The sequence below is a fragment of the Phyllobates terribilis genome, unplaced genomic scaffold (genome assembly GCF_046119375.1).
Source record: "Phyllobates terribilis strain yellow unplaced genomic scaffold, ASM4611937v1 Scaffold_8__6_contigs__length_399053987, whole genome shotgun sequence".
Lineage (NCBI taxonomy): Eukaryota > Metazoa > Chordata > Amphibia > Anura > Dendrobatidae > Phyllobates > Phyllobates terribilis.
In genome coordinates, this window is record NW_027362768.1 from 387,001,253 (window position 1) to 387,022,691 (window position 21,439).

The following is a 21,439-nucleotide window of genomic DNA, read 5'->3' on the forward strand; positions in this document are numbered from 1 at the left end:
CCTGTGTCCTGGATGACGTGCATTAACTCCGGTGGTGCTGGATGGCGGCTGCACCATTAATTAGAAGGGGTCACCTTTTGCTCCCCTATATAGCAGCTGTTTTCAGGGGTGTCCGTGTCGTCTCCAACCTCCGACCTGTGACTCTTCTGTTCCTCCTTCATCTCCTACAGAAAATGGAGGCGTCGTACTACGATCACATCATGGACCAGCAGCGGCTGGAGCCCGAGTTCTTCAGAGTGGGATTCTATGGAAAGAAGTTCCCATTCTTCTTGCGGGTAAATCACCCCCCCCCCCCCCATAACAGGTCCCTCGTTCTGTGTATGCAGCCCCCCTGCACCGTCCCCTGTGTATGCTCTCCACCTCCAGTACAGACAGGTCCCTTGTACTGTGTATGCAGCCCCCCTACACCGTCCCCTGTGTATGCTCTCCTCCTCCAGTACAGACAGGTCCCTCGTTCTGTGTATGCAGCCCCCCTGCATTGTCCCCTGTGTATGCTCTCCTCCTCCAGTACAGACAGGTCCCTCGTTCTGTGTATGCAGCCCCCCTGCACCGTCCCCTGTGTATGCTCTCCACCTCCAGTACAGACAGGTCCCTCGTTCTGTGTATGCAGCCCCACTGCACTGTCCCCTGTGTATGCTCTCCTCCTCCAGTACAGACAGGTCCCTCGTTCTGTGTATGCAACCCCCCTGCACCGTCCCCTGTGTATGCTCTCCACCTCCAGTACAGACAGGTCCCTTGTTCTGTGTATGCGGCTCCCCTGCACTGTCCCCTGTGTATGCTCTCCTCCTCCAGTACAGACCGGTCCCTCGTTCTGTGTATGCAGCCCCCCTGCATTGTCCCCTGTGTATGCTCTCCTCCAGTACAGACAGGTCCCTTGTTCTGTGTATGCAGCCCCCCTACACCATCCCCTGTGTATGCTCTCCTCCTCCTGTACAGACCGGTCCCTTGTTCTGTGTATGCAGCCCCCCTGCATTGTCCCCTGTGTATGCTCTCCTCCTCCAGTACAGACAGGTCCCTCGTTCTGTGTATGCAGCCCCCCTGCACCGTCCCCTGTGTATGCTCACCACCTCCAGTACAGACAGGTCCCTTGTTCTGTGTATGTTGCCCCCCTGCACTGTCCCCTGTGTATGCTCTCCACCTCCGGTACAGACAGGTCCCTTGTTCTCTGTATGCGGCTCCCCTGCACTGTCGCCTGTGTATGCTCTCCTCCTCCAGTACAGACAGGTCCCTTGTTCTGTGTATGTTGCCCCCCTGCACTGTCCCCTGTGTATGCTCTCCTCCTCCAGTACAGACAGGTCCCTCGTTCTGTGTATGCAGCCCCCCTGCATTGTCCCCTGTGTATGCTCTCCTCCTCCAGTACAGACAGGTCCCTTGTTCTGTGTATGCTCTCCTCCTCCAGTACAGACAGGTCCCTCGTTCTGTGTATGCAGTCCCCCTGCACTGTCCCCTGTGTATGCTCTCCTCCTCCAGTACAGACAGGTCCCTTGTTCTGTGTATGTTGCCCCCCTGCATTGTCCCCTGTGTATGCTCTCCTCCTCCAGTACAGACAGGTCCCTCGTTCTGTGTATGCAGCCCCCCTGCATTGTCCCCTGTGTATGCTCTCCTCCTCCAGTACAGACAGGTCCCTCGTTCTGTGTATGCAGTCCCCCTGCACTGTCCCCTGTGTATGCTCTCCTCCTCCAGTACAGACAGGTCCCTTGTTCTGTGTATGCAGCCCCCCTGCATTGTCCCCTGTGTATGCTCTCCTCCTCCAGTACAGACAGGTCCCTTGTTCTGTGAATGCAGCCCCCCTGCACCGTCCCCTGTGTATGCTCTCCACCTCCAGTACAGACAGGTCCCTTGTTCTGTGTATGTTGCCCCCCTGCACTGTCCCCTGTGTATGCTCTCCTCCTCCAGTACAGACAGGTCCCTCGTTCTGTGTATGCAGCCCCCCTGCATTGTCCGCTGTGTATGCTCTCCTCCTCCAGTACAGACAGGTCCCTTGTTCTGTGTATGCTCTCCTCCTCCAGTACAGACAGGTCCCTCGTTCTGTGTATGCAGTCCCCCTGCACTGTCCCATGTGTATGCTCTCCTCCTCCAGTACAGACAGGTCCCTTGTTCTGTGTATGTTGCCCCCCTGCATTGTCCCCTGTGTATGCTCTCCTCCTCCAGTACAGACAGGTCCCTCGTTCTGTGTATGCAGCCCCCCTGTATTGTCCCCTGTGTATGCTCTCCTCCTCCAGTACAGACAGGTCCCTCGTTCTGTGTATGCAGCCCCCCTGCATTGTCCCCTGTGTATGCTCTCCTCCTCCAGTACAGACAGGTCCCTTGTTCTGTGTATGCTCTCCTCCTCCAGTACAGACAGGTCCCTCGTTCTGTGTATGCAGTCCCCCTGCACTGTCCCCTGTGTATGCTCTCCTCCTCCAGTACAGACAGGTCCCATGTTCTGTGTATGTTGCCCCCCTGCATTGTCCCCTGTGTATGCTCTCCTCCTCCAGTACAGACAGGTCCCTCGTTCTGTGTATGCAGCCCCCCTGCATTGCCCCTGTGTATGCTCTCCCCTCCAGTACAGACAGGTCCCTCGTTCTGTGTATGCAGCCCCCCTGCACCGTCCCCTGTGTATGCTCTCCACCTCCAGTACAGACAGGTCCCTCGTTCTGTGTATGCAGCCCCCCTGCACTGTCCCCTGTGTATGCTCTCCTCCTCCAGTACAGACAGGTCCCTCGTTCTGTGTATGCAACCCCCCTGCACCGTCCCCTGTGTATGCTCTCCACCTCCAGTACAGACAGGTCCCTTGTTCTGTGTATGCGGCTCCCCTGCACTGTCCCCTATGTATGCTCTCCTCCTCCAGTACAGACCGGTCCCTCGTTCTGTGTATGCAGCCCCCCTGCATTGTCCCCTGTGTATGCTCTCCTCCTCCAGTACAGACAGGTCCCTTGTTCTGTGTATGCAGCCCCCCTACACCATCCCCTGTGTATGCTCTCCTCCTCCTGTACAGACCGGTCCCTTGTTCTGTGAATGCAGCCCCCCTGCATTGTCCCCTGTGTATGCTCTCCTCCTCCAGTACAGACAGGTCCCTCGTTCTGTGTATGCAGCCCCCCTGCACCGTCCTCTGTGTATGCTCACCACCTCCAGTACAGACAGGTCCCTTGTTCTGTGTATGTTGCCCCCCTGCACTGTCCCCTGTGTATGCTCTCCACCTCCAGTACAGACAGGTCCCTTGTTCTCTGTATGCGGCTCCCCTGCACTGTCGCCTGTGTATGCTCTCCTCCTCCAGTACAGACAGGTCCCTTGTTCTGTGTATGCTCTCCTCCTCCAGTACAGACAGGTCCCTCGTTCTGTGTATGCAGTCCCCCTGCACTGTCCCCTGTGTATGCTCTCCTCCTCCAGTACAGACAGGTCCCTTGTTCTGTGTATGTTGCCCCCCTGCATTGTCCCCTGTGTATGCTCTCCTCCTCCAGTACAGACAGGTCCCTCGTTCTGTGTATGCAGCCCCCCTGCATTGTCCCCTGTGTATGCTCTCCTCCTCCAGTACAGACAGTCCCTCGTTCTGTGTATGCAGTCCCCCTGCACTGTCCCCTGTGTATGCTCTCCTCCTCCAGTACAGACAGGTCCCTTGTTCTGTGTATGCAGCCCCCCTGCATTGTCCCCTGTGTATGCTCTCCTCCTCCAGTACAGACAGGTCCCTCGTTCTGTGAATGCAGCCCCCCTGCACCGTCCCCTGTGTATGCTCTCCACCTCCAGTATAGACAGGTCCCTTGTTCTGTGTATGTTGCCCCCCTGCACTGTCCCCTGTGTATGCTCTCCACCTCCAGTACAGACAGGTCCCTTGTTCTCTGTATGCGGCTCCCCTGCACTGTCGCCTGTGTATGCTCTCCTCCTCCAGTACAGACAGGTCCCTTGTTCTGTGTATGTTGCCCCCCTGCACTGTCCCCTGTGTATGCTCTCCTCCTCCAGTACAGACAGGTCCCTCGTTCTGTGTATGCAGCCCCCCTGCATTGTCCCCTGTGTATGCTCTCCTCCTCCAGTACAGACAGGTCCCTTGTTCTGTGTATGCTCTCCTCCTCCAGTACAGACAGGTCCCTCGTTCTGTGTATGCAGTCCCCCTGCACTGTCCCCTGTGTATGCTCTCCTCCTCCAGTACAGACAGGTCCCTTGTTCTGTGTATGTTGCCCCCCTGCATTGTCCCCTGTGTATGCTCTCCTCCTCCAGTACAGACAGGTCCCTCGTTCTGTGTATGCAGCCCCCCTGCATTGTCCCCTGTGTATGCTCTCCTCCTCCTCCAGTACAGACAGGTCCCTCGTTCTGTGTATGCAGCCCCCCTGCATTGTCCCCTGTGTATGCTCTCCTCCTCCAGTACAGACAGGTCCCTTGTTCTGTGTATGCTCTCCTCCTCCAGTACAGACAGGTCCCTCGTTCTGTGTATGCAGTCCCCCTGCACTGTCCCCTGTGTATGCTCTCCTCCTCCAGTACAGACAGGTCCCATGTTCTGTGTATGTTGCCCCCCTGCATTGTCCCCTGTGTATGCTCTCCTCCTCCAGTACAGACAGGTCCCTCGTTCTGTGTATGCAGCCCCCCTGCATTGTCCCCTGTGTATGCTCTCCTCCTCCAGTACAGACAGGTCCCTTGTTCTGTGTATGCAGCCCCCCTACACCGTCCCCTGTGTATGCTCTCCTCCTCCAGTACAGACAGGTCCCTTGTTCTGTGTATGCAGCCCCCCTACACCGTCCCCTGTGTATGCTCTCCTCCTCCAGTACAGACCGGTCCCTTGTTCTGTGTATGCAGCCCCCCCTGCATTGTCCCCTGTGTATGCTCTCCTCCTCCAGTACAGACAGGTCCCTCGTTCTGTGTATGCAGCCCCCCTGCACTGTCCCCTGTGTATGCTCTCCTCCTCCAGTACAGACAGGTCCCTTGTTCTGTGTATGCCGCCCCCCTGCACTGTCCCCTGTGTATGCTTTCCTCTTCCAGTACAGACAGGTCCCTCGTTCTGTGTATGCAGCCCCCCTGCACTGTCCCCTGTGTATGCTCTCCTCCTTCAGTACAGACAGGTCCCTCGTTTTGTGTATGCAGCCCCCCTGCATTGTCCCCTGTGTATGCTCTCCTCCTCCAGTACAGACAGGTCCCTTGTTCTGTGTATGCGACTCCCCTGCACTGTCCCCTGTGTATGCTCTCCTTCTCCAGTACAGACAGGTCCCTTGTTCTGTGTATGTTGCCCCCCTGCATTGTCCCCTGTGTATGCTCTCCTCCTCCAGTACAGACAGGTCCCTTGTTCTGTGTATGCAGCCCCCCTGCTCCGTCCCCTGTGTATGCTCTCCTCCTCCAGTACAGACAGGTCCCTTGTTCTGTGTATGTTGCCCCCCTGCATTGTCCCCTGTGTATGCTCTCCTCCTCCAGTACAGACAGGTCCCTTGTTCTGTGTATGCAGCCCCCCCTGCATTGTCCCCTGTGTATGCTCTCCTCCTCCAGTACAGACAGGTCCCTCTTTCTGTGTATGCAGCCCCCCTGCATTGTCCCCTGTGTATGCTCTCCTCCTCCAGTACAGACAGGTCCCTCTTTCTGTGTATGCAGCCCCCCTGCACTGTCCCCTGTGTATGCTCTCCTCCTCCAGTACAGACAGGTCCCTTGTTCTGTGTATGCAGCCCCCCTGCTCCGTCCCCTGTGTATGCTCTCCTCCTCCAGTACAGACAGGTCCCTTGTTCTGTGTATGTTGCCCCCCTGCATTGTCCCCTGTGTATGCTCTCCTCCTCCAGTACAGACAGGTCCCTCGTTCTGTGTATGCAGCCCCCCTGCACCGTCCCCTGTGTATGCTCTCCTCCTCCAGTACAGACAGGTCCCTCGTTCTGTGTATGCAGCCCACCTGCACCGTCCCCTGTGTATGCTCTCCTCCTCCAGTACAGACAGGTCCCTTGTTCTGTGTATGTTGCCCCCCTGCATTGTCCCCTGTGTATGCTCTCCTCCTCCAGTACAGACAGGTCCCTCTTTCTGTGTATGCAGCCCCCCTGCACTGTCCCTTGTCCTCCCTCCTGGTGATGTAGATGTCGTCCTCCTTGTCTTGCAGAATAAGGAGTTTGTGTGCCGCGGTCACGACTACGAGCGGCTGGAGGCGTTCCAGCAGCGGATGCTCAGCGAGTTTCCGCAGGCCATCGCGATGCAGCATCTCAACCATCCGGACGACACGATCCTGCAGAGCGACTCCCAGTGTATCCTGCGGGGAGGGCAGACATTACTGGGCACTGTGCGGTCACACTACTCGCCCTCTCTGCTTGCAGTCAGTGAATGGAAACATTCACCGTTGTTGGGGTCACACAGCGGGTGGGTTTGTTACAGTGTGTCAGTGCAGGTCACAGTCGTTCGGTCGCAGGGTTTGGGTCTTCATTTTTCCGTTCTGCTGTGTTGGTTCCTCCCTTGACTGTCTCTCTAGACCTGCAGATTTATGCAGTCACCCCTCTACCCGACTCCCCGAGAGTGCTGAGCATGGACCAGGTGCCCGAGAGGATAAAGAGCTTCTACCGCGTCAACAACGTCCGCCGGTTCCGGTACGACCGACCGTTCCACCGTGGCGCCCGCGACAAAGACAATGAGTTCAAGGTGAGTGACGGCAGCCGACAGCGGGCTGATAGAGCGCAGCGCTCTCATACTGTCTCATCTCTGTCAGAGTCTATGGATAGAGCGCAGCGCTCTCATACTGTCTCATCTCTGTCAGAGTCTATGGATAGAGCGCAGCGCTCTCATACTGTCTCATCTCTGTCAGAGTCTATGGATAGAGCGCAGCGCTCTCACACTGTCTCATTTCTCTTTCAGAGTCTGTGGATAGAGCGCAGCACTCTCACGCTGTCTCACAGTCTCCCAGGAATCTCTTGCTGGTTTGAAGTCCAGAAGCGAGAGCTGGTAAGGTGTCCGCAGACACGAGGGTTGGTGGGCTCATATCATGTCTTCTGTAATAATCGGGGTGGGGTCCACAGGTGGAGGTGAGCCCCCTGGAGAACGCGCTGCAGGTTCTGGGGAACAAGACGCAGGAGCTTCGAGCTCTGATCACTCAGTACCAGCACCACAACCTGCACGGGAACATCAACCTGCTCAGCATGTGCCTGAACGGGGTCATCGACGCCGCCGTCAATGGGGGGATCACACGATACCAGGAGGTGCGAGACCTGAATGATACCCACAGCCCCTCTGTGTCTCCATAGGGCTTATATTCTCTCTCCACCCCTTTGTAGATCTGTCTGTAGCTTCCCCACCTGCTGTCTCTTTCTGTCTTTCTTTTTGTTTCCCTCGCTGTCCCTCTCTATGTCCCCCTCGCCGCCTCTGTGTCCCCCTCGCCGCCTCTGTGTCCCCCTCTCCGCCTCTGTGTACCTCTCTCTGTGTGTCTCCCTCTCGCGGTCTCTCTGTGTGTCCCCCTCTCGCTGTCTCTCTGTGTGTCCCCCTCTCGCTGTCTCTGTGTGTTCCCCTCTAGCGTTCTCTGTGTGTCCTCCTCTCGCGGTCTGTTTGTGTGTCCCTCCCTCTCTCTGTCTCTCTGTGTGTGTCCCCCTCGCTGTCTCTGTGTGTGTCCCCCTCGCTGTCTCTCTGTGTGTCCTCCTCTCGCTGTCTCTCTGTGTGTCCCCCTCTCGCTGTCTCTGTGTGTCCTCCTCTCGCTGTCTCTCTGTGTGTCCCCCTCTCGCTGTCTCTGTGTGTTCCCCTCTCGCGTTCTCTGTGTGTCCTCCTCTCGCGGTCTGTGTGTCCCTCCCTTTCTCTGTCTCTCTGTGTGTGTCCCCCTCTCGCTGTCTCTGTGTGTGTCCCCCTCGCTGTCTCTCTGTGTGTGTCCCCCTCGCTGTCTCTCTCTGTGTCCCTTTCTGTCCCTCTTTCTGTCTCTCTGTGTCCCCCTGGCTGTCTCTGTGTCCCCCTCGCTGTCTCTGTGTCCCCCTCGCTGTCTCTGTGTTCCCCTCGCTGTCTCTGTGTCCCCCTCGCTGTCTCTGTGTCCCCCTCGCTGTCTCTGTGTCCCCCTCGTTGTCTCTGTGTCCCCCTCGCTGTCTCTGTGTCCCCCTCGCTGTCTCTGTGTTCCCCTCGCTGTCTCTGTGTCCCCCTCGCTGTCTCTGTGTCCCCCTCGCTGTCTCTGTGTCCCCCTCGCTGTCTCTGTGTCCCCCTCGCTGTCTCTGTGTTCCCCTCGCTGTCTCTGTGTCCCCCTCGCTGTCTCTGTGTTCCCCTCGCTGTCTCTGTGTTCCCCTCGTTGTCTCTGTGTCCCCCTCGCTGTCTCTGTGTTCCCCTCGCTGTCTCTGTGTTCCCCTCGCTGTCTCTGTGTCCCCCTCGCTGTCTCTGTGTCCCCCTCGCTGTCTCTGTGTCCCCCTCGCTGTCTCTGTGTCCCCCTCGCTGTCTCTGTGTTCCCCTCGCTGTCTCTGTGTCCCCCTCGCTGTCTCTGTGTTCCCCTCGCTGTCTCTGTGTCCCCCTCTCACGGCCTCTTTCCCTGCACAGGCATTCTTTGATAAGGAGTACATCACGCAGCACCCGGAGGATGCGGACAGGATCAGTGCGCTGAAGGAGCTGATGCTGGAGCAGGTCGGTTGCTCCCCCTGATCTGATGTGTTCTCCTCTTATAGTGAAGGGAGATGCTGCCCCCTGGTAGTCAGATATGTTGTTCTGTAGGATAGATGGGATGACAATATAGCTGCCCCGTGATGATGATGATGGTGGTAATGATGATTGTCATAGAAAATATTAAAATCTCTGAAGCCACACTAGAGAGGGGCATTCACCCCCCACCCCACCACCTTCTCTCATTTGCAGTATGACAAGAGCTGGCAATCTAGGTGACAGTTTAAGTCTCTTAGAAATTAGACTGGTACAATGGACATAAAGGAGTAGGAAGTTAGTTATAGCTGGATAGTGAACCATCCTAATTAGATTGGCATGAAGTTCGTTTTAGGACAAAGGACCCTACAGTGGAAAAGAGGATGTCTTCTGTGTGAAAGATTGAGATTTAAAATAGACAGGTAATTGAGCCTGGAGAAGTCTTTTCAGTGAATTGGACAACAATATGGTACATGCATTTACACATAAATAGCAAAGTGGAAGCCTCTTTGTCCCCAGGAAATGCATTTTGAAATCAAGTGACCCTGTGGTTGCATGCAAGGGAAATGCTATACATTGGCCCAGACATAGGTCTCCGAAAGAAAATTATGAATATTGAAGCTTGTGTACATCCGATAGTGATGGGACATACATTTTTAGTTACAGGACGAATCAGGGAAGAGGTTGCATATTTTCTGTAACCCCTGCCTATAAGCCCCAAATCAATAGTGGACAGATAACTGACAACAGCCATATCATGTTTGGTCTCTGGGTAACTGTAAAATCCCGATGAAAAATCTGGGTGCGATCTCAAACTTCTGCGATCGTCCGGAGTGGAGATTTTGTTGATATTGGGAATTTCATACAATTCTGAAGGGCTGAGGACATCCCGCAACCCAGCACACATGAGGTCATGTGACGGGGTGTAACTCAGGTGCCGAGAAAAGGTCAAGACAAATTATGATCTGGGTTCCTGAAGAGCAGGAATGTCAAACTCAAAACACACAGAGGGCCAAAATGAAAATCTTGGACAAAGTCACAGGCCAACCAGTATAATGGCCCCACGTAGTCCTCCATACAGAATAATGGTCCCACATAGTTCTCCATACAGTATAATGGGCCCCACGTAGTCCTCCATACAGAATAATGGGCCCCACGTAGTCCTCCATACAGAATAATGGGTCCCACGTAGTCCTCCATACAGAATAATGGGCTCCACGTAGTCCTCCATATAGAATAATGGGCCCCACGTAGTCCTCCATACAGAATAATGGCCCCCACATAGTCCTCCATACAGTATAATGTGCCCCACATAGTCCTCCATACAGTATAATGGGCCCCACATAGTCCTCCATACAGTATAATGGGCCCCACATAGTCCTCCATACAGTATAATGGGCCCCACATAGTCCTCCATACAGAATAATGGCCCCACATAGTGCTCCATACAGTATAATGGGCCCCACATAGTCTTTCATACAGTATAATGGGCCCCACATAGTCCTCCATACAGTATAATGGGCCCCACATACTCCTCCATACAGTATAATGGCCCCACATAGTCCTCCATACAGAATAATGACCCCACATAGTCCTCCATACAGTATAATGACCCCACATAGTGCTCCATACAGTATAATGGGCCCCACATAGTCCTCCATACAGTATAATGGGCCCCACATAGTCCTCCATACAGTATAATGGGCACCACATAGTGCTCCATACTGTATAATGGGCCCCACATAGTCCTCCATACAGTATAATGGGCCCCACATAGTCCTCCATACAGTATAATGGGCACCACATAGTGCTCCATACTGTATAATGGGCCCCACATAGTTCTCCATACTGTATAATGGGCCCCACATAGTCCTCCATACAGTATACTGGGCCCCACATAGTCCTCCATACAGTATAATGGGCACCACATAGTCCTCCATACAGTATAATGGCCCCACATAGTCCTCCATACAGTATAATGGGCTCCACATAGTCCTCCATACAGAATAATGGGCCCCACGTAGTCCTCCATACAGAATAATGGGCTCCACGTAGTCCTCCATATAGAATAATGGGCCCCACGTAGTCCTCCATACAGAATAATGAGCTCCACGTAGTCCTCCATATAGAATAATGGGCCCCACGTAGTCCTCCATACAGAATAATGGCCCCCACGTAGTCCTCCATACAGTATAATGGGCCCCACGTAGTCCTCCATACAGTATAATGGGCCCCACATAGTCCTCCATACAGTATAATGGGCGCCACATAGTCCTCCATACAGAATAATGGGCCCAACATTGTCCTCCATACAGAATAATGGGCCCCACATAGTCCGCCATACAGTATAATGGGCCCCACATAGTCCGCCATACAGTATAATGGGCCCCACATAGTCCTCCATACAGTATAATGGGCTCCACATAGTCCTCCATACAGTATAATGGGCCCCACATAGTCCTCCATACAGTATAATGGGCCCCACATAGTCCTCCATACAGTATAATGGGCTCCACATAGTCCTCCATACAGTATAATGGGCCCCACATAGTCCTCCATACAGTATAATGGGCCCCACATAGTCCTCCATACAGTATAATGGGCTCCACATAGTCCTCCATACAGTATAATGGGCCCCACATAGTCCTCCATACAGTATAATGGGCCCCACATAGTCCTCTATACAGTATAATGGCCCCACATAGTCCTCCATATAGTATAATGACCCCACACTCCTCCATACAGTATAATGGGCCCAACATAGTCCTCCATACAGTATAATGGGCCCCACATAGTCTTCCATACAGTATAATGGGCTCCACATAGTCCTCCATACAGTATAATGGGCTCCACATAGTCCTCCATACAGTATAATGGGCCCCACATAGTCCTCCATACAGTATAATGGGCTCCACATAGTCCTCCATACAGTATAATGGGCCCAACATTGTCCTCCATACAGTATAATGGGCCCCACATAGTCCTCTATACAGTATAATGGCCCCACATAGTCCTCCATATAGTATAATGACCCCACACTCCTCCATACAGTATAATGGGCCCCACATAGTCCTCCATACAGTATAATGGGCCCCACATAGTCCTCCATACAGTATAATGGGCTCCACATAGTCCTCCATACAGTATAATGGGCCCCACATAGTCCTCCATACAGTATAATGGGCCCCACATAGTCTTCCATACAGTATAATGGGCTCCACATAGTCCTCCATACAGTATAATGGGCTCCACATAGTCCTCCATACAGTATAATGGGCCCCACATAGTCCTCCATACAGTATAATGGGCCCCACATAGTCCTCCATACAGTATAATGGGCCTCACATAGTCCTCCATACAGTATAATGGGCCCCACATAGTCCTCCATACAGTATAATGGGCCCCACATAGTCCTCCATACAGTATAATGGGCCCCACATAGTCCTCCATACAGTATAATGGGCCCCACATAGTCTTCCATACAGTATAATGGGCTCCACATAGTCCTCCATACAGTATAATGGGCTCCACATAGTCCTCCATACAGTATAATGGGCCCCACATAGTCCTCCATACAGTATAATGGGCCCCACATAGTCCTCCATACAGTATAATGGGCCTCACATAGTCCTCCATACAGTATAATGGGCCCCACATAGTCCTCCATACTGTATAATGGGCCCCACATAGTCCTCCATACAGTATAATGGGCTCCACATAGTCCTCCATACAGTATAATGGGCCCCACATAGTCCTCCATACAGTATAATGGGCCCCACATAGTCCTCCATACAGTATAATGGGCCCCACATAGTCCTCCATACAGTATAATGGGCCCCACATAGTCCTCCATACAGTATAATGGCCCCACTTAGGGGTGGTGGTTCTTGTGTCACGGGCCAAATATAACCACCCTGCGGGTCAGACTTTGACATGTGTGCTGTAGAGAAATACATGAATGCCGTTCGCTGAACGTCCCCAGTAGAATCGCTCTCCTTCCGCTAAGTTGACTCATCTCTGTGAGCGGCGTAGTAAGTTTCCTTCGTTATTCCTTTTTATTTTATGTAACTGTATATTCTGTATTGCTTTGTCTCCTTTGTAAAATCTTTTGTATATTTTTATAACCACTGCCTCCTTTTGGATTAAATATAAAATGTAATAGTTCTGTTCCTTTTGTTCTGTAAACTGCTCTTCGAAGCCATGCGCTACCAGAACCAGAACCTTTCCTCCAGTCGGCCTGTATAAAACACGACTGGTGGCGGCAGCAAGTAGTCTGGGGTTATTGTGGAGTTAGCAGTGATTGTACAGGGGGTATATACATATATTCCATGCTTTGTAATTGGAGGTGTATATACCATACGCTCACTGTTAGCTTCCCGATAACCGGCCTATTAGTGGAAACAGCCTGCGGCCTCCTCTGTTGATCGTCGGCCAATCGTGTAATTGTCCGGACGATAGGGGGCAGCAGAGAGTTGTTCGCTCCAAAGATAAGAGCGGGTGGGTTGAGATATGACCCCCCCTGGCTGCGATCTTTGACAGTGATGGTGATGATGGTCATTAGGGTGATGCTGGTGGTGATGATGATGATGGTGGTGATGATGATTGTGATCGTGGAAGTGATGACTGTGGTGGTGATGATGAGGATGATAATGATGGTGGTAATGATGATAGTAACGATAATGATGGTAGTGATGATCGTGGTGATAATAGTGATGTTGATGGTGACGATGGTGTTGTTGATGATGGTGGTGATGATTGTGATGGTGGTGGTGATCCTGCTTTCTGCCCAACAGGTGCACGTCCTTGGAGTGGGGCTGGCGGTGCACGAGCGATGTGTCCACCCAGAAATGAGGCCTCTTCACAAGAAGCTGGTGGATCAGTTCCAGGTCATGCGCTCCAGTCTGTACCAGGTGAGACATTGGCTATTAATTATACCTGTATACATGGTGTATTCTCGCCTGAGGTTCTCCGTGTGTTGCTCCGCGGCCCTGCTGAGTTCAGGAAGCAGGGTAGTGGAGCAGTGTGCTCGGAGCGCGATGTAGCAGAGTGATGTAGCGGCATGTGCAGGGTGCGACGTGGCAGAGCGGTGTGTGCAGGGTGAGACGTAGCAAAGCGGTGTGTGCAGGGTGAGACTTAGCAGAGCGGTGTGTGCAGGGTGAGACTTAGCAGAGCAGTATGTGCAGGGTGAGATGTTGCAGAGCGGTGTGGAGGGTGAGACGTAGCAGAGCAGTATGTGCAGGGTGAGATGTAGCAGAGCGGTGTGTGCAGGGTGAGACGTAGCAAAGCGATGTGTGCAGGGTGAGATGTTGCAGAGCGGTGTGGAGGGTGAGACGTAGCAGAGCAGTATGTGCAGGGTGAGATGTAGCAGAGCGGTGTGTGCAGGGTGAGACGTATCAAAGCGGTGTGTGCAGGGTGGGATGTAGCAGAGCAGTATGTGCAGGGTGAGACGTAGCAGAGCGGTGTGTGCAGGGTGAGACGTAGCAGAGCGACGTGCACAGGGTGCAGGGTGGGACATAGCAGAGCTGTGTCCCAGGGTGCAGAGTGATGTAGCAATATGCAGGGTGCGACATAGAGCAGTATGTGCAGGGTGAGATGTAGCAGAACGGCGTGTGCAGGGTGCGACGTAGCAGAGCAGTATGTGCAGGGTGAGACGTAGCAGAGCCGTGTGAACAGGTTGCAGAGTGATGTAGCAGAGCAGTGTGTGCAGGGTGAGACGTAGCAGAACAGCGTGCACAGGATGCGACATGGCAGAGCGGTGTGTGCAGGGTGAGACGTAGCAGAACGACTTGCACAGGGTGCGACATAGCAGAGCTGTGTGTGCAGGGTGAGATGTAGCAGAACTGCTTGCGCAGGGTGAGATGTAGCAGAGCGGCGTGCACAGGGTGCAAGGTGCGACGTAGCAGAGCGGTGTCTGCAGGGCGAGACATTGCAGAGTGGCGTGCACAGGGTGCGACATAACCGAGCGGTGTGTGCAGAGTGAGTTGTAGCAGAGCGGCGTGCAAAGGGTGCAGGGTGGGATGTAGCAGAGCGGTGTGTGCAGGGTGTGACATGACAGAGCAGTATGTGCAGGGTGAGACGGAGAAGAGCAGTGTGTGCATGGTGAGACGTAGCAGAACGGCGTGCACAGGGTGCATTGTGCGACGTAGCAGACCAGTATCTGCAGGGTGAGATGTAGCAGACCAGTATCTGCAGGGTGAGATGTAGCAGACCAGTATGTGCAGGGTGCTACATAGCAGAGCGGTGTCTGCAGGGTGAGACATTGCACAGTGGCGTGCACAGGGTGCGACGTAACAGAACGGTGTGTGCAGGGTGGGATGTAGCAGAGCTGTGTGTGCAGAGTGAGATGTAGCAGAGCGGCGTGCACAGGGTGCAGGGTGGGACGTAGCAGAGCGGTGTGTGCAGGGTGTGACATGACAGAGCAGTATGTGCAGGGTGAGACGTAGCAGAACGGCGTGCGCAGGGTGCGACATAGCAGACCGATGTGTGCAGGATGCGACGTAGCAGAGCAGTGTGTGCAGGGTGAGACATGGAGGAGCGGTTCGTGCAGGGTGAGATGTAGCAGAGTGGTGCGTACATTATACAGATGAGTGGAACGTTCTCGTCTGCAGACTGTTCTAATCGCTGCTGTTTCTGCAGGAGTTCCCGATGCTGGAGAAGATGAACCCCTCGTGTGCGCCATTACCGCGCAGCAACGTCATATTATCACATGGCGCCCTGAATAATGACAGTATGAGAATGCTGCATCGGCACAGGTGAGACCGCCAGAGGGGGGGGGGGGAGACTGCACAGGTGTGAGAGAGACTGCACAGGTGTGAGAGAGACTGCACAGGTGTGAGAGAGACTGCACAGGGGGAGAGAGACTGCACAGGTGTGAGAGAGACTGCACAGGGGGAGAGAGACTGCACAGAGGCAGGTTTCTATGGCATGCTGTAAGATGTAGTGGAAAGAAGGTTTCCCTGAATTATTTTTCTCAATATCAGATTTATTCGAACACTTTTCTAAGAACAAACAACGCGTTTCTGCCAGCAACGGCCTTCATCAGGTATAATATGCACCTCAAGATATTAGACACCCTTGTGTCTTCTCTTTTCAGCCCTCTCGTAGTCCTGAGTTCAGTCCGTCATTCCTCATCCTCCCTCTCGTCACACGCCTCCAGCGACACTGGGACCACGCCCACCGCGGTGGACAGCGAGACCGAGGATCCGTACAGCGTGCAGGTGACGGTCGTGAGAAGCGCGAAGAAGCATAAAACTGTATTGATTAGTCGCAGTGTATGTGTGTGTTATGTTCGGTGACAAGCAACCCCTGGTGATGGTGACTCTCTGCGCTTGGTGTCTCTCTGCGCTTGGTGACTCTGCGCTCGGTGACGGTGACTCTCTGCGCTCGGTGACTCTCTGTGCTCAGTGACTCTCTGTGCTCGGTGACAGTGACTCTGCGCGTGGTGACTCTCTGTGCTCGGTGACAGTGACTCTGGGCTTGGTGACTCTCTGTGCTTGGTGACTCTGCGCTTGGTGACTCTCTGCGCTCGGTGACTCTCTGCGCTCGGTGACTGTGACTTTTCACACTCGGTCACTGTGGAGACACAGGGTCTCCCACGGGCAGAATACTACTCCGACAACACCGGGTGAGGGTAACACAGCAGGGCAATACTTTATTGTACCACCAAACAGATAAGAACAGTCCCAGCAAATACACAAAATGGTGTAAATTACACAGTCCTCACCCTTCCGCTGACTCGCCGGGATTAAAGCCGCTGCGACTCTGGAGCTTCCAGGGCCAACTACCCTCACCAGTGGCCCCCCGTTTTAGACGGGCCCCCACGGTCCTAACGACAAGTTTAGGAACCTGACAGTCCATGGAGGTACGTGGCCAGGAGACCTCATTGTCCAAACCTGGATTTCTTCAAAACGTCTCTGAGAGTTCAGCAATGGTCAATGGAGCAGATCTGTATCTGGAGCCGAGGTCCCCTAAGCTGAGATCCCCTAGAGTCTCTCCGAACAGAGGCAGAGACTCCTTTTATATACAGGTGCATCTCACTAAATTAGAATATCATCAAAAAGTGAATTTATTTCAGTTCTTCAATACAAAGAGTGACACTCCTATATTATATAGAGTCATTACACACAGAGGGATCTATTATATAGAGTCATTACACAAAGAGGGATCTATTATATAGAGTCATTACACGCAGAGGGATCTATTATATAGAGTCATTACACGCAGAGGGATCTATTATATAGAGTCATTACACGCAGAGGGATCTATTATATAGAGTCATTACACACAGGGGGATCTATTATATAGAGTCATTACACACAGAGGGATCTATTATATAGAGTCATTACACACAGAGGGATCTATTATATAGAGTCATTACACACAGAGGGGTCTATTATATAGAGTCATTACACGCAGAGGGATCTATTATATAGAGTCATTACACGCAGAGGAATCTATTATATAGAGTCATTACACGCAGAGGGATCTATTATATAGTCATTACACACAGAGGGATCTATTATATAGAGTCATTACACAGAGTGATCTATTATATAGAGTCATTACACACAGAGGGATCTATTATATAGAGTCATTACACACAGAGGGATCTATTATATAGAGTCATTACACGCAGAGGGATCTATTATATAGAGTCATTACACGCAGACGGATCTATTATATAGAGCCATTACACGCAGAGGGATCTATTATATAGAGCCATTACACGCAGAGGGATCTATTATATAGAGTCATTACACGCAGAGGGATCTATTATATAGAGTCATTACACGCAGAGGGATCTATTATATAGAGTCAATACACACAGAGGGATCTATTATATAGAGTCATTACACACAGAGGGATCTATTATATAGAGTCATTACACGCAGAGTGATCTATTATATAGAGCCATTACACGCAGAGGGATCTATTATATAGAGCCATTACACGCAGAGGGATCTATTATATAGAGCCATTACACGCAGAGCGATCTATTATATAGAGTCATTACACGCAGAGGGATCTATTATATAGAGCCATTACACGCAGAGCGATCTATTATATAGAGCCATTACACGCAGAGCGATCTATTATATAGAGTCATTACACGCAGAGGGATCTATTATATAGAGTCATTACACGCAGAGCGATCTATTATATAGAGTCATTACACGCAGAGGGATCTATTATATAGAGTCATTACACGCAGAGGGATCTATTATATAGAGTCATTACACGCAGAGGGATCTATTATATAGAGTCATTACACGCAGAGGGATCTATTATATAGAGTCATTACACGCAGAGGGATCTAATATATAGAGTCATTACACGCAGAGGGATCTATTATATAGAGCCATTACACGCAGAGGGATCTATTATATAGAGTCATTACACAGAGGGATCTATTATATAGAGTCATTACACACAGAGGGATCTATTATATAGAGCCATTACACACAGAGGGATCTATTATATAGAGCCATTACACAGAGGGATCTATTATATAGAGTCATTACACACAGGGATCTATTATATAGAGCCATTACATACAGAGGGATCTATTATATAGAGCCATTACACGCAGAGGGATCTATTATATAGAACCATTACACGCAGAGGGATCTATTATATAGAGCCATTACACACAGGGATCGATTATATAGAGCCATTACACGCAGAGGGATCTATTATATAGAGTCATTACACGCAGAGGGATCTATTATATAGAGCCATTACACGCAGAGGGATCTATTATATAGAGCCATTACACACAGAGGGATCTATTATATAGAGCCATTACACACAGAGGGATCTATTATATAGAGCCATTACACACAGATGGATCTATTATATAGAGCCATTACACACAGATGGATCTATTATATAGAGCCATTACACACAGAGGGATCTATTATATAGAGCCATTACACACAGAGGGATCTATTATATAGAGCCATTACACACAGAGGGATCTATTATATAGAGTCATTACACACAGAGGGATCTATTATATAGAGCCATTACCCACAGAGGGATCTATTATATGGAGTCATTACGCACGGAGGGATCTATTATATGGAGTCATTACGCACGGAGGGATCTATTATATAGAGTCATTACGCACGGAGGGATCTATTATATAGAGTCATTACGCACGGAGGGATCTATTATATAGAGTCATTACGCACGGAGGGATCTATTATATAGAGTCATTACGCACGGAGGGATCTATTATATAGAGTCATTACGCACGGAGGGATCTATTATATAGAGTCATTACGCACGGAGGGATCTATTATATAGAGTCATTACGCACAGAGGGATCTATTATATAGATTCATTACACACAGAGGGATCTATTATATAGAGTCATTACACACAGAGGGGTCTATTATATAGAGTCATTACACGCAGAGGGATCTATTATATAGAGTCATTACACGCAGAGGAATCTATTATATAGAGTCATTACACGCAGAGGGATCTATTATATAGTCATTACACACAGAGGGATCTATTATATAGAGTCATTACACAGAGTGATCTATTATATAGAGTCATTACACACAGAGGGATCTATTATATAGAGTCATTACACGCAGAGGGATCTATTATATAGAGTCATTACACGCAGACGGATCTATTATATAGAGCCATTACACGCAGAGGGATCTATTATATAGAGCCATTACACGCAGAGGGATCTATTATATAGAGTCATTACACGCAGAGGGATCTATTATATAGAGTCATTACACGCAGAGGGATCTATTATATAGAGTCAATACACACAGAGGGATCTATTATATAGAGTCATTACACACAGAGGGATCTATTATATAGAGTCATTACACGCAGAGTGATCTATTATATAGAGCCATTACACGCAGAGGGATCTATTATATAGAGCCATTACACGCAGAGGGATCTATTATATAGAGCCATTACACGCAGAGCGATCTATTATATAGAGTCATTACACGCAGAGGGATCTATTATATAGAGCCATTACACGCAGAGCGATCTATTATATAGAGTCATTACACGCAGAGGGATCTATTATATAGAGTCATTACACGCAGAGGGATCTATTATATAGAGTCATTACACGCAGAGCGATCTATTATATAGAGTCATTACACGCAGAGGGATCTAATATATAGAGTCATTACACGCAGAGGGATCTATTATATAGAGCCATTACACGCAGAGGGATCTATTATATAGAGTCATTACACAGAGGGATCTATTATATAGAGTCATTACACACAGAGGGATCTATTATATAGAGCCATTACACACAGAGGGATCTATTATATAGAGCCATTACACAGAGGGATCTATTATATAGAGCCATTACACACAGATGGATCTATTATATAGAGCCATTACACACAGAGGGATCTATTATATAGAGCCATTACACACAGAGGGATCTATTATATAGAGCCATTACCCACAGAGGGATCTATTATATAGAGCCATTACCCACAGAGGGATCTATTATATGGAGTCATTACGCACGGAGGGATCTATTATATGGAGTCATTACGCACGGAGGGATCTATTATATAGAGTCATTACGCACGGAGGGATCTATTATATAGAGTCATTACGCACGGAGGGATCTATTATATAGAGTCATTACGCACGGAGGGATCTATTATATAGAGTCATTACACGCAGAGGGATCTATTATATAGAGTCATTACACGCAGAGGGATCTAATATATAGAGCCATTACACGCAGAGGGATCTATTATATAGAGCCATTACACGCAGAGGGATCTATTATATAGAGTCATTACACAGAGGGATCTATTATATAGAGTCATTACACACAGAGGGATCTATTATATAGAGCCATTACACACAGAGGGATCTATTATATAGAGCCATTACACAGAGGGATCTATTATATAGAGCCATTACACACAGATGGATCTATTATATAGAGCCATTACACACAGAGGGATCTATTATATAGAGCCATTACACACAGAGGGATCTATTATATAGAGTCATTACACACAGAGGGATCTATTATATAGAGCCATTACCCACGGAGGGATCTATTATATGGAGTCATTACGCACGGAGGGATCTATTATATGGAGTCATTACGCACGGAGGGATCTATTATATAGAGTCATTACGCACGGAGGGATCTATTATATAGAGTCATTACGCACGGAGGGATCTATTATATAGAGTCATTACGCACGGAGGGATCTATTATATAGAGTCATTACGCACAGAGGGATCTATTATATAGAGTCATTACGCACGGAGGGATCTATTATATAGAGTCATTACGCACGGAGGGATCTATTATATAGAGTCATTACGCACGGAGGGATCTATTATATAGAGTCATTACGCACAGAGTGATCTATTATATAGAGTCATTACGCACAGAGGGATCTATTATATAGAGTCATTACACACAGAGGGATCTATTATATAGAGTCATTACACACAGAGGGATCTATTATATAGAGTCATTACACGCCGAGGGATCTATTATATAGAGTCATTACGCACAGAGGGATCTATTATATAGAGCCATTACACACAGAGGGATCTATTATATAGAGCCATTACACACAGAGGGATCTATTATATAGAGTCATTACACACAGGGATCTATTATATAGAGCCATTACACGCAGAGGGATCTATTATATAGAGCCATTACACGCAGAGGGATCTATTATATAGAGCCATTACACGCAGAGGGATCTATTATATAGAGCCATTACACGCAGAGGGATCTATTATATAGAGCCATTACACGCAGAGGGATCTATTATATAGAGCCATTACACGCAGAGGGATCTATTATATAGAGCCATTACACGCAGAGGGATCTATTATATAGAGTCATTACACGCAGAGGGATCTATTATATAGA

General features: G+C 50.1%; 1 protein-coding gene across 5 annotated transcripts in view; it reads left to right on the plus strand.

Annotated features, from left to right (window-relative positions):
- DOCK3 (dedicator of cytokinesis 3) overlaps positions 1-21,439 on the plus strand; it is a 260,038-nt gene that overhangs the window by 226,712 nt on the left and 11,887 nt on the right. For all 5 annotated transcript variants that reach the window (XM_073645146.1, XM_073645148.1, XM_073645145.1 and 2 more), the window contains 9 exons: positions 171-275; positions 6,038-6,179; positions 6,401-6,567; positions 6,781-6,867; positions 6,942-7,121; positions 8,425-8,508; positions 13,314-13,430; positions 15,157-15,272; positions 15,614-15,737. In XM_073645146.1, the coding sequence (XP_073501247.1) occupies positions 171-275; positions 6,038-6,179; positions 6,401-6,567; positions 6,781-6,867; positions 6,942-7,121; positions 8,425-8,508; positions 13,314-13,430; positions 15,157-15,272; positions 15,614-15,737 (1,122 nt within the window). The remainder of the gene's footprint in view (positions 1-170; positions 276-6,037; positions 6,180-6,400; positions 6,568-6,780; positions 6,868-6,941; positions 7,122-8,424; positions 8,509-13,313; positions 13,431-15,156; positions 15,273-15,613; positions 15,738-21,439) is intronic.